The sequence below is a fragment of the Hippoglossus hippoglossus genome, chromosome 20, assembly GCF_009819705.1.
Source record: "Hippoglossus hippoglossus isolate fHipHip1 chromosome 20, fHipHip1.pri, whole genome shotgun sequence".
NCBI lineage: Eukaryota > Metazoa > Chordata > Actinopteri > Pleuronectiformes > Pleuronectidae > Hippoglossus > Hippoglossus hippoglossus.
The window spans coordinates 13,998,066-14,012,508 of record NC_047170.1 but is presented as its reverse complement, the minus strand read 5'-3'; the positions used below and the strand labels follow the sequence as shown (position 1 = coordinate 14,012,508).

Below are 14,443 nucleotides of genomic sequence, written 5' to 3'. Positions count from 1 at the left end.
ATTATGGCAGCACTGACACAGCAGCAGGACGCGGCTCGCCTATGAAGGATGCCGAGCACATTTCACACAAAGCCGGGGCTCCAACCTAAATATGAGGACTGAATAATGTAAAGAGGTGATGGAAGATCTTTGTGTAAAAGGGTCCCTGCTCAGCGGGAGACGTGGGGGGGGGGGGGGGGGGGGGGGGGGGGGGGGGGGGGGGGGGGGTGGGGGGGGGAGAAGACAGAAAGCGGGAAACAAAAGCAAAGCAGGGACTAGAGGGCGACCCCGGGAAAAGACGGATACTGACTCTTTTTAAACTTGAATGGGAAGAGGCCCGTCTATAATGTAGCCAAGGAAATGTGTTTTTTTTTATTGTTATGTTTACTTATGTAGTGTAGAGCAATATTTATAGCTTTGACCTTGGTCATAAATTCTACTGTATATCTCTAACCAAGCAGTTAGACTGTGACATTTAAATAAAGCAAGTTTCTTTAGACGCTATTCCAACAACTTGAAATGTCGAAGATAGATTTTAAAAGTGCTCCTGCTCGATTACACTCCCAGTTTGTAAGAGGCTGCATTTTAAAAAGCCTGGGGCCCAAGTTAAGTTCACCCTAACAATATCAACAGGGAACATCAACCAGGGCCGCAGACGATGTTATACAACTGTTCTCACAGACTGAGAAGAGCAAACTGAACTTAATATAAAAAATCGTAGTGTGCGCCCCTCAAATGTCAGCAACTGTTACAAGTCTACAGCGAGGAGGCGTCTTACCTGAACTCTGGCTCCCTCTCGTTGTGCGTCCACCTCGGCCTGAGGCAGGAAGCCCAGACCCGTCAGGTACTGATGAAGGTTTTTGCTCAGCTCCACCTGCGCAGGCCTCAGTTTTCTGTCTCTGGAGCTGCTGTAGGCACTCGGGCGGTCGGAGGGGCTCAGAGGCGTGGCCTGATGGCGGAGGGGGACATTCCTCAGCTTGGAGAGCTCTCTGGAGATAACCTGCTGAGTGATGTCGTCCTGCCATGTCAGACCTGGGAGAAAAAACGAGGTCCCATTGAAACTCGAAATCAGCTTGAGAAAATATATATATATATATATATTTTTTAGCTAGGTCCAGATCAGAAACTACTTCAATGAAGACATGAAACAGAGGAGACAGAGCCTGAAGATAAGTGAGGATCATTTGAATAATATATGAGAAAGACTAGAATATGAATACCAGCTGAAGGTCCTGGAAAATAATAATACATTATTTTTTGACTCTAAAATTTAAATTTATATAAAGGACTTCTGCTGAAGGCAGTGAGGTTAAAAATGTCTGACCTTTTTTATTTTCTTCATTTTCTGGACTTTTCTGGACTGTTTTTCTTACACATATCAATTGATTTATCATACGTGATGATTATTTCACTGTTTGATTGATTAGAACACATCACTCATAGAAACGGAGGAGGATGAATTGACTTTTACTTGAAGCTATGATATCGACATAGAACATTCTGGAGGGAAAGTACAATACAGTTGATATCTGACCATAAAATGAAAACACCTATCTCTGAAAGATCCTGCTCCTGCTCGGCTGTTGGGTCGTCCATGTCAACAAATGGATATTACTCCAAAATATCATTTAAAATGAAGACGGGAAACAATAAACAGTTTCCCATCTTCTAGATTGAAAATATCAGGGGAAGGGGTTGAAACTTTTTAGGTAACTTTCGGATCATTGTTTTTACTGTTGCATTATGGGTTGAACGAACAGTACAAACCAAATCAGCTAGAATGGATTATAATGGTAGGAAGGCTTCGATTGCAGCACACAAACCGGGAAGCCATGACTCCTTGTGCACACATGTATGGACACATGTATACAAAGACACACACACGGCACATCCAGTCAACACGCCGGGGAGAATGTCAGACTGCAGCCGGACGCCTTGCCAACATCTCTGCTAATTGCCAACACATAGTTGGGATGCAGAACTCCTGGGCAGGGGCAAAGCGCGGCGGTGCCAGGACCAGATGGAGCTACCCAAGCAAAGGAAGAAAAAAAAAAAAATACCCAAAACATGGCCCCGTTCCCAGTGAGCCAAGAGGCACAGCATTCCATCGGCAAAGAGCAGAGAAATACCACAGATATTATACTTTTATTATGCCAAGATGTTCACTGATGACACTTCCATTCCGCAGAGGCATTTTTTCAGCGGTTCAGCAGAATGAAAGTAATTATGCTGCGGCGCGGGCTCTGACTCGGAGTTGCCACATTCCTCACCTTTAGCCAAACTCATCTCGAAACAATGCTGCTCTTAATGATGTGGACATATTTAAAATGCAATAAACTACTAGCCTGAGTAGGAATACATGAAAGAATGGGAGCACCACCACGGCAGAATGTCTTCATTAGCCTGGTTTGTCACCCATAGACACCGGGTAGTCTCACAGATATTCATAAGCACCAGATGAGGATCTGAGCAATGCAGAGCAGCTACAGATGCCTCTAGTCATTCTTGGCAGCGCTGAATGGAGCACAAAGCAGCGTATGTTGTCAGTGTTCTGGAACGCAGCTCGGCCATCCATCCGTACAACAATGACAGTTAACTACCCGTGGCTTACCCGATGTGCTCTATATTTGCTATATATTAACGTGTTGATGATCATTTACGCCGTCATGAGCCGTGATGGGGTAAGGAGGATCTGGCCATGGCCCTGAAGGATCCATATGTTACCTGTGTTTAACTGCAGCCGGTTAAACGGGTTCAGAGTCAACATGCGATTGGCGCCACAACAGCTTCATTGAGTGTGACACCTCTATCCCCGGTTGTCTCCTGGGGAATGCGCTCATTTCCATACATACCATGTTTTGAGAGCCTGCGATGGGCTCACTTGAGGGGAAGGAGGCGCAAATTACAGAATCAAAATGAGGCGTTTTGTGAAAGGAAAAGTCAGGAGGAGAAGTGGTTCGGGGCCTTTACGGTTGGATTCCTCTCAATCCACCCCTCGGCTGATTATCCTGGCACCGAGGAGCTAGATGTCATGCAAATTCATCGGCAGGTCCGGAGAAAGAGCAGGTTCCATCGCTAAGTGCCGGTTTCTGCTTGTTAAGGATGGCGTGCCGTCTGTGGCACATGGCTCGGTTAATTAACGCCTCGCCATTAACGCAACAGCTTTCACACAAGCAAGATATTTCTGTTGGCCTCGCGTCTGTTTTTACGAGTTCCAGAGCGAGAGAGAGAGAAGGGCCCTCCTCAATATTCCGAGCCTATTAGATGGGATCCTGTCTACACGTCTTGTTGTTTCATCTGGCGTTTTTTTGAAATGCAGATTTTCCCCTTTTTCCTTTACTTCTGTCCACCGACTCATTTTAAAGGCATTAGTGGAAGAGGGTGTGAATAATTTAGCAGCGAGTTCTGCCTAATTAGTCAAAATTAAACGTGTCAATCCAAATATGAGATATGAATTAAAATCGAAAGTGCAATGGTGTGGCACCCCCCCCCGAAAAGAGTACATGCATTTATTTTTAAATGTCATTTCATATTTTGGAAGCAGTTTGGGGTAAATCATATGAGCAAAAGGAAATACAAATTCAAATTCTGCTTTACTTTACCCTGCCTCCTCCATGTTAGCTGTTGGGACATGGACCACATGAAAAGTCAAAAGTGGTTTCTCACATTTCTCACGTTTAAAGCTTGAAAGCTTTAAAGTTTGGTTTTAATAAGGTTATTTTATGCTTTAAAAAACGAGGGGAACATCATGATTGACAGCTGAGACTGACACACAATTGGCCGAGCGTGTGTTTACAGGATCTCGCCATCGCGGCTCGCTACTACTAGTCTGGTTCCAAATCACATCCTTGTTGCAAGATGGCAGCGTTTCTATCTGGGATGTTTTGGCTTCATTTCTGGTCAGTGGGATCCATCTTTATAAACAGTTGATGATTTAAACCCCAAAAAACTCCTTGTTCTCTACACCTGCAACATACTTAGCATTTTTGGAGTTCTGCTTTAAGCTCAAATAAAGTTATGTGGGTTTGAAGAAGAGTGCGGCTGCACAGTGTGAGTTTGTAATGGCCGACCCCACCCAGCGTGTCAGTGAGGTATAAAAGGATGTCATTATATTCTTTGTTGAGTGCGGTGAAGGTCCTCCAAGGACCTGCAATAACCCGTCAGTGTCTGACACGACTGCAAACCAATTGATGAACCTCTACAAGGATTCAAAAGAACTGCCTTCTTCACAGATCTGAACTCACAGAGAATGATTTAACGAAAGCTCTCTTCTTTTCCTCATAACTTCACTCTGCGTGTGAAGAGAGTCAGAGTATCTGTTCTCTCAGAACCATCTGGCAAGGTTGTCAAGGAACGACAGAGCAGAGTATGAGGAGGAACAACATTAGTTTGTGTTGCTTGTCTGTCAAAGAAAGTCAGTTTGTGCAGGAAAGCGAAACCCGACCATGAGTAACGTGGTTTCAGTAGCACCGGAGTGACACAGTGTTAGTTTATGGTCACTGACTCTCCTCCCTGACTGACAATTCCTGTCAATGGAGCTAATGCAAATGTCACGATGCATCATCGTACTTGACTTGTCTGTTCTACGAGAGCCTCTGCAGCTCCGCACAAGGTCAGGGGGTCGATGGACTGCAGGTTACTGTAGTTTAACGCGGTAGATCGGCAGCGCTCCTGTTGCAGTTTGACATGATTCTTTCTGATCTCATGAGCTCGACAGCGTAAATATGACATGAAGCAGTTTTTCTTGGGGAAAAAAAACCCCTCAGTTCTTGTCTCTTGCTACACCTGTCAAACCCTGTGTTAACACGGAACACGCTTACTGTGACTGAGGGAGCAAACCCACCACCTGGTTTAGAGGGATGATGACAAAAAACTTATAATGCAATACGTCATGTCACTGTAGTTTTAATGAAGTGAAAATACATTTGGTTTTGAAGTTGTTGTTTGTTGAGCTGAGGCTCCTGGACTGAGTGTTGTCTCAGTGTCAATCAAAAGAGCTGGAGGAGAGGAGGTCAACCTGGCAACACTGACTTGAGCACTGTATTATAATTAGAAAAGTAACTACAATGTTATTGACATCTTCATGGTTTGCTTACTGTGTAGATTTATTTTGTTTTGGTAATATTTGTGTAATTTCCCTCTGTTCCTACACAACCAGAATGGTTAAGGTTATGATTCCTTTCTCTAAAAATACTCTGGTGAGAGATCATACAGATTCCTCTGAACCCAGTGGACAATGGTGGATATTAAGGCCCATCGGACCTTGACTTGCCAGTGTAGCACAGCTCCTTTGTAGTTTTACTCTTTTATGCGATCTTAAGCACTTCAGAAATAATACAAATAACAAAGTAGTTTCCCTTTTACAGTAGAAAAAGACTGTGTGAGGCTGCCAGAGTGTAAACTTGAAGAGCTGGACAAGAACCACTTGTTACTTGATATTGTAGCATCTGGATTCCCACAGGGTTAATTTCCTTATTATTAGCTAATTTATTAGCATGCACCTTGGCTTAATATAATAATAATAAAGATAATAAAGCTATTTCCAAAGGAAGAGAGATAGTCAGGAATGCTAATGTTTGCAGTTTACATTAGAGCAGATAGAGACAGTTAAGCTCCTCCTTCACAGTTTTACAGATGTGTTCTCGTTTTTATCTAAAAAACACACACACCACCCTCCAGACTCTTGAAACGAAGTAGAGAGTATTGCTTTCATTTTCATTTCAGCCCCGTGCACGGTGCTCAAACATGCAGAGAATCCAAAGATTGACAGAGTCGATGCGCCTAGTTACAGTTGCTAGGCTATGATTGGACAGTCGCCGTTCGGAGGAGGGGTTTAAAGGGGGGGGGGGGGGGGGGCGGTGCGGTCAATTAAATGCTCCATCTTTTGAATATATTGTACGTCGAATAATTCGGACGCAGTTAGCTCCTGTGTGCATCAACACATATTTAGCAGAGCCGTAATGACTCCAACGCAACATGACAGCAACCTGCATGGCTACGAACCGAGTGGACGACACGACGGCTGCACACAGAGGGAGGACTGGTTTGGGTTGCTGTGCGATATTAAAGTCATCGGCAGCCGGATGACAGTCCCTTGCATTCAGACAAGTCCTTGTGGTGAAAATGTCATACCAAGACAATGTGCTCTGCCGATGGAGATGCAGCCCTTTTGTACCGGGGTCAATGTCTATTGATCTGAATGACATTGGTGTTGAGCAGTGAGCGGAGATTGTGTGATTTCTACCTGCGTCTCCGATGCAAGATAAAGAGGATTGTAAATCAATCCCATTGATGTTCATCCCCCCAATTTCCCCCCATCCCCTTCCCCTTCATATCTTCAATTTAGGCTCCAGTACAATGGTCTCGACAACCCCGTCTGCCCCCCCACCCACCCACGTTTCAAAAGATGACACCTCAATAGCTGCCGAGCCGATAAGAACAACGTGCCCGGCGAGCATTAACGGTGCATTGTGGAACCGTCCGGAAGATAATGCTCGTGTCTGTGGATGTGATTGTACAGAGACAGAAAATGATTCAAAGTGATGATGTCATGTCTGCGGCGTCTGTAAACGGTTGGTGGTGGTGGTGGGGGGGGGGGGAGGGTGGGGGGGGGGGAGGGTGGGGGGAGACACACAAGGTCAGAGGACGAGAAGCATCTAAAAGGATTTAACACCTCTTCAAACGGAGCGGGAACAGAATTACACACTGGATCTCTTCTCATCCCGCTGCCTCTCATTTGTTTATTTCCAGTAATTAGAATGAATGTGTGGTCTCGCCCGGCTTCATATTCATCACTGCACAGTTTTTTCCTCCCACTTCTTTTTTCCTTTTTTTGGGGTATGATTTCCTCTGGCCGACTGCGTACTCTTAATGATTTTCAACACTGGTTCACGCCTGTTAAAAGATATTAAGCTCAGAGTGGCCTGCAAAGCCAATTATGTTTGGAGGGCTGATGTTTGTGGTCACGGTCTGAGTTGCAGGTGTCTACTGCCCCCTGGTGGCTCGGGATTGCAGTTACACGCTGCTGAATATGTGGAGAAAAATAATTTGCTTTGTAAAACCATTTTTTTTACTGATTTGACAATTCCTGAAACTGTAACTGGTGCTAATTACAAAGAAAAACATAGACTTCTCTTTTGTCAATGAATTCATTTAGAGTTTACGAGACATTGTTGACTGAGTGGATTTTCCCTCGAGAGAAGATTTAATCCTAAGTAAATATTCACTGTCTGCATTTTCAGCTGTTCTTATGTGCATATGGTTGCTAGGTTACACTAGCAATTAGTTAATCATAAATCTGAACCCTGTATTTGTATTATTCCACTGAATTTATACAAAACTCTATATTTCTCAACAGAAAACATCCAATAAATCATCAAGAAGTTGTGGTCCCCTTAAATAGTGCATTGGTTTGTATGTTTTTTAACTTATAGTTTACTTTATCTTGTGTATTGTTCATGTAGAATAAGGGGGAAAAGGAAAAGGGAAGACATAATGAGGGATATTTGTAATTGTAATAAAAAATTTGCAATAAAAAGAGAATAAAAAAAATTCAAGGGTATCATTCGGGTCATACGTTATATTTACTGTTGTTCTGTTTGTTCATGGGCAGAGGATACTGTTACTAAAAGTGCCAGAGCCATTTGGTTAGCAGCAAATGAGTCCGTCCAGCAGACTGCCTGGAGGCTCCACCAGCACGAGGAGGCTCTGTTCCACCACAGCCAGTAACCAGCCGTGACGTAATCAATGACATGAGACTCTTACAATCTGTGTTGGCAGAACGGAAACTCAACAAGGCTCCGGGTTGTGAAACTAGAACCACAAATTCTTAAATTCCTGCTGCAACTTTCATTCCTAATGACTTTTACTGTTACCTCTGATGTAAATAGTTTTAGTTTTTTTTTTTTAGATGCGGTATCTCCCTAAAGGTGTAACCCATCATAACAAGCACATTAGCTGCTGCCATAGATTGAGGAGGAGAGACTGGCTCATGTGATTACACACCTCACAGTTACTCATGCACAAAATTAGCTCTAAATCTCCGAACAGCAAACAGGCCAATTAGATTGGCTGGTGGAGTTAGGCGATGATGGCAAAACAATGGCCTGATATGATTCCTGTTCGCGCTCAGTGGTGGTGTGCGCCACGCTAGCCAAAGGGACAGCTTGGCTTATTTGGCTTGCTTCACACAATAGCAATTGACAAGCGTTTGCTGTAGGAGCCCTGCAAGCGACTGATAAAAGCTGTCGAGGAGGAAAAGAAAGACACTGAGACAGAGACGGACAGAGACGGACAGGCGAAGAGGCGGCGTGTACCTCTGTGAGCCAGTTTCTGCAGGAGGATCCTGAGGCGCTGCAGAGCAGAGGGAGAAATATCGTACGTGTACAGGTGACCACCGGCCAACTCCTGGCACCGTCCAAACACCCCGTCTGCAGGAGGAGAAAAGAGGAGAGTGGTGAAAACACACTCACCAGGGACTCATAGTCAGACACACCAAACTCAACATCCGGCCCATTCTTGTGGCTGTGGTGATTAAAAATGAGATGCACCTGCCCAGATCAGACGTAGTAATTGCGTGTGGCACCGTCAGTGTCTGTGTTCCTCTCACTTCCTGTTTTGGAGGAGCTACTAGCTGACATTTTTCCTCCGACAGCGCCACGATAAGCAGCCATTTATGACAGGAAGGACTATCAGGGACCCTGGTAATCTCCCTATCAGCGGGCCTCCCGCCTCACTCAGTGCAGGTTGCTAGGCAACCAACGGCACATAGTCCCTATCAGCCCCATAATTCAATGGCTGGTCTAGACCTCTGAGGGATGGCGAGGCTCAGGGGGTCAGAGAGAAGTGTGTGGATGTAATGGCTGGAATATAAATGACCTGCGTCGTCACCTCCTCTCAGCTGGAGAGAGAAATCCAAGCATCTGATTGGCTAAACGTAAAACATGAAAACCCCCCTCAGAGATGACCTCTAGGGATGAGGCTTGCAGATTTGATCAGAGGATATTCTTGTGTATGAGTGTGTCTTTCATATCACTGTATGAGAGCATGTGTGAGAACTCCACAGTGTTTACATGGGATCTAATGATGTGAATCAACACTTTGTCATGCACCACACTATCACATTAATTAGCCCCAAGATGTCGGACAATGACGGCAGACGTCACTGGTACGATTGATGCCCGGCGACACGTCGGACAACGCAGGGAAGACAAACACTGACATAAATGGCAATTTTCAGTTTTCTACTCCAGTGACATCTTTCCACACCTGGGACATAAGAATAGTGAGTGAACAAGTGCATTAATGCATTTTGACAGAGACGAGCATGTCAGGATTCAACTTTCTATAAAAGGTTGAAAAGAGAAATACTCCCTTTTTTAAAATTTCATCTATTTAAACATCACTGAGAATCATTTTTCATCTTCAAGTTAAAAAAAGAAAAAAAGAAACGAATATAATTACAGTGCCATGTTGGGTGTAAAACTCAGCCACTGATAATTACAATGATTCTAAATGAGAAGCGGGTGTTTTCCTGGCTCTCCCCCCCCCCCCTTCGCCTACGACCTGTTAAATGACAGCTCTGTACAGGAAGAGAGCCCATGGGAGGCGGCGGATTAGCATAGACAACACAGTACAACACTGTGGAGTTATTTTGAGATCTCAAGCAGCGCAGAGAAAAACCTTCACACCCACAGACCCCCGCGTCTGAATCACAAGACGTCAACTGTCTCGTCTTTTTCTAACGATGCATCGGAACAGGTGACTTGGTTTAATGCGATGACAAAATAAGGGTACATTTTCTAGAAGGACATCTGCGATCATTTATTTTTTTCCCAGCGAGACGCTTACACTCATTATGTAAGAAAACAAAACGGAGGCTGGTGACATAACGAGATGAGGGGAACTGTTAAATGTCTGATGGGCTGCATCCCTCATTGGTTTCCATGGCAATTCCCCGCCATTAAACACTTCCTCCTCCGTCGTCAGGGACATTCCCGATAGCAACCAGACGCACAGACACGCAGGGATTTAATGGGTTTAAAAATAGAAAATCCGAGGTATTTCAAAACAAAGAAACAGTAGATGGATTTATCAATGTGCCACTGAACCGTTCAGAGTCACTTGAATCATGAATCACAAACCACTGTTCTGTCGATTTATAGCGTTTTTACAATACTGAGATTATAAAAAACGAGCCGTAATGCTTCATTGTAGGTGACAGTTTGCATGAAACTCTACTTATGACGGGTGAAAACAACATTTTAATTTCAGGCTTGGACGAGCGCAGCATGTGCGTCGGGTGAGTGGAGGGTTGTCCAAAATCTGAAATAGCAGAAATGAAGTGCAATCAAATATCTGAGAGTCAGCATGAGTGCACGAGGACGACGTCTGGCACCTCGAGGCTGTTTGAGAAGGAGGCAAATGGAGCCGAGCGGCGGGTTTAAGGAAATATTACGCTGACTGACAGTAGATCCGGTCGCGCTCGACAAGACTGACGTTGTCACTGTGCCGAACAAAAGGCGACTGCAATACAAATGAACCCTCGATCAATATAATCCATGAGGCACAAAAAAAAAGGCCACAGAAACCCTCAGTCGATTATTAAAACCCTTCAAATCAGTGGCATTCTCTCTGAAGAGCAGCTACGCCTGGATAAGAAGCATGTTGACAGAAATAAAGAAGATTGTCAGCCCCCCCCCCCCCCCCCCCAAAAAAAGAAAGAGCTCTAAAAACCCAGACGGCGTCTCCTCTCCTGCTGTGACAGACAGGGCGACACCCGGCAGCCACTAAAGCTGTTTAAACTGTGAAAGCTAATGCTGTCGGATAACAGGAGCAAACACTAAAAGCTGACAGTCTGGAAGGCGTCTCTCAAAAAGACTGTACGTCAGGAGAGGAGAGGAGAGGAGAACGGACCCCGGAGGCAAATTAAGACGTATTGGAACAGGTGTAATAGCCGCGCGACTCAATCCCCGAAAATGAATCGGCCCAAATCAGTGCAGCGAGACCGGCCAGATGTAGTCTGCTAATAAAGAAAGGAGCAGTAACACAAACCAAATTGATCAGGATGTGTTTAATGAAGTGTTTACCAATTATTCAGGGCTGGTTTTTTTGGGGGGAGTTTCTGACAATCTCTGCTCTGAAATGATAATTACATTCCTGGATGCACTGTAATCTACATGTAAATACAGAAATTAATAAAGATAAACCAGACTCGCGGAGCTTTAGCAAAGAGCATAGACACAGTCTATTGATTTTTATTTTTATGAACAAATCTGTTTGCGTCTCCCATTATATTTACATATTTGCCTCTAAAGAGCTTATACCTGTTGTTAAACCTTGAGTTTATCCTTAATACTTAAATGTTTCTCAGGACTACATACAGGGACGGCCCTTCCTATGAACCTAATAAGCAGCTGCTTAGGGCCCCTACAGCCACCAGGGGGCTCCCAAACTCAAACATCGTAGAGTTGCTAATGTCACGCTTGCTACAGTCTTATGTGACCGGGTCACAAGCGAAGATGATCAATTTTGTTTTTGGATTTAAGAAGTGAAACTAATGATGTTAATTTATACAGATGAAGAACGCCTAGTGACAAAATATCTATTTGTAGATAAGGCCCTTTTAAAAAGTAGAGGAGAATTTAACGAAATCCTTGTTGCAACAACAAGGCTTGAAAATGAACATTGATTAAAAAACTGATCTCATGTATGATTTATAATAATGATTAAGACAAATCTTTAAACTAACTATTCACTGCAAACTTATCCTGCTTGGGGCCCCATATGCACAACATCGGCCCTGACTTCAAATTGAATGTTGCACCAACAGCCTCTGTGCTCTCCCCACGCAAAATGTTTAGCATTATAGATTTTACAGTGGCTACTTGGAGTGCTGCAGTTGCACTTATTGTGAGCCGGGATCAATAGAAGCGTCGCCCGAACCATTTAAATCTAAAATACAGTGCGGACGATTCAGGCGCTATTGGCTCAAGTGGAGGCGAGATAACCACTGGTCGATAAAACACCACTGGTTAAGTGTTTAATAGGAGCCAACCGGTGCCCTCGGGGGAAACATGTCGCACTTATCTGCTGTACTTTGGCGCAGCACCGTCGTACCAGGACGCCACAGACTCTGGAGAGTTGCATCAAATTAAAATGCATTTTCCAGTCCCAGGTTAATCAAATACATATCCTTTCAGAGGATAGGGGGGAGTATTCCCCTGAAGATGGGAATACAGATTTGAAGAGGTCGGTTCCAAAATGAGCTATGACAGCAGAGGATCAAATGATATATGGAGGACGGTAATTGACCTATTTAATCAATGACACAATGACATCTAGAGTTAAAGCACAACATACTGGAGGAGCGCTTTCCCGAAATAGACTCGGATCAGCTGCGGCTTTTTGCCCTGTAAAAAGTTTTTATCCCCTCGGATGCTTTTACTTTTTTATTGTCTCGCACTGAGTCAGAGTTGGCTGCCGTGGCTCCACTCTCAGCTTGTAGCTCTCAGAGTCACCAGAGGTCTCTGGACGACCCTTTTTTCCCCCGTAGAAGTGAAACATTGTTGTTGAAAATACAAAACCGAGAGCGTTTAGATATCTTCATTGTGTTGCTTGTCTGAGTGCATGTATGTGTTTCCACAGCATCAAAGCCACATGAGCATTATGCTACAATGAATATTCATATTTAACCTACATTCTGTTAATTGTACTTTACTGCTACAATGCCAACACTGCTCTTTATTCCCCTGTCTGCTGTAGCCGGATCATTAGCTGGAGGGATTTTCAACATGCAGCTCGAGACTTTTTTGTGTTTTTGTTTTAAAAGCATCAAAAGGGTCGTTTAGAATTTGGTGAAATTGTGTCCTGCACGGCGGGGGGAGGCTAAAAGTGAATCAGATGCAGAAGCGATGATTATTAGGTGCATGTTATACATCTGGAATTGATTTAGATGACTTTATATAAAGAGATATCTGCTTTCATTTTGACATTAAAGCCAGGGGGGGGGGGGGGTTAGTACAGCACGCAGAGAGCGGCTCCTTCACACAAGCCCCTTTCCTTCCCCCCTCAGCCACTTTGCATGGCAACAGAGCGGGTGAAGAAGAGCCCGGTTGGCCCAGCCCAGAATAAACCAGGTTACACCTTCAGGGACCGTGGGAAGAGTTGAAGTGGCAGACCTAGTTATTCCCACTCATCCCCTGTGTGGCGGCTGCTGCTGCAGGAGTCCGACGCAGAGTGACAGCCCGGAGATTGAGTATAGACTTTGAATTATTTGCATATTAGGTACAACATTACGGCCTCTATATATAAATATTTGCCTCCAGTGAGCAAGATTGTCTGTAATTACATTTTAAGAGGGATAATATGGGTGTTTTTCTTTCGCCGGTAGTAAGAAATGAAAGCTACAATAAAAAAGACTTAGGAGAATTGAAGTCAAATGTCAAAATAAGTGACCATTCACATCACATCACATCCCCGCACAATAGCTTCATAATGAAACATAATACAAACCCTCAGCCACAACCCTCCTTTCTGCCTGCGGGTATTTTTCTGTGGAGCTGTCAGCACTTGCTTTCTATTAGGCTACGCACGGCTCCCCTCTGTACTGAGGCAGTCTGTGTAATTAAAGTCAGGTTTTTTTTTAAATATATTTATCTTCCATGCCGCATTTTCCTTCCCTGTTTTCTGCAAAATTGGGTTATAGTGAAAGGGTGGAGATAGCTAAATATGAACATGCAAATCTTAAAACTACAGACTACCCCTCGTTATTAGACCCCCCCCCCCTTGTAAAAAAAAAAAACACATCTCAAAGCAATAGTTTGACGTTTTGGGAAATAATATTTGATTGCTTTTGTGCGAAGATGAGAAAACTGATAGCACTCTTGTGTCTGTTGCTAAAATATAAAAACATAAAAAAGCTTTTTTTTAAGGGGGAAGCAGTGACTCTATCCAAAGGCAACAAAATCTGTCCCCTAGTACTTTATTTTTTTTATTAAGCGGCAATGTTCTGTCAATAACTATGTTGCGTGGGTGGTTGAACAAGTTGACATCACCTAAAGCTTGAGGAAAAAACAAATCTGTAATGAAAATAATCATTAGTTGCAGTCGTGAGAATTTGACTAACCCAAACAAAACATAACAAAACAGGAATTTAAGAATAAACAGATCAACATAAGAACAAATATATATTTTAAATCATCCACAAAACAAGGGACTATAGGCGACAGACAGAAAAAGTGTTACCTAAGGTCACTCTCCTCCTTTAAGTTAATATTCATCGTGGCACCTGTGTGTTAGTCTCTGCTCTTTCATATAGGTCACATCATGTTTTGCGTTGATATCATCTGTCAGTGAGCGAGCGCTCCCTTTGTTTGATTCATCTTGTTTGGGAAATTGATTTTAAGATGAACAAAAACAACCCACAACCACTAAAGCGTGAGCATTTAATCACCATCCCTCCGAG

The 14,443-nt window shown here is 43.8% G+C and overlaps 1 protein-coding gene across 2 annotated transcripts in view; it reads right to left on the bottom strand.

Moving 5' to 3' along the window:
• ptprn2 (protein tyrosine phosphatase receptor type N2) overlaps nt 1–14,443 on the bottom strand; it is a 115,109-nt gene that overhangs the window by 84,879 nt on the left and 15,787 nt on the right. For both annotated transcript variants that reach the window (XM_034573105.1, XM_034573104.1), the window contains exons 3-4: nt 8,295–8,408; nt 758–1,011 (exon numbers count right to left, since the gene is read on the bottom strand). In XM_034573105.1, the coding sequence (XP_034428996.1) occupies nt 758–1,011; nt 8,295–8,408 (368 nt within the window). The remainder of the gene's footprint in view (nt 1–757; nt 1,012–8,294; nt 8,409–14,443) is intronic.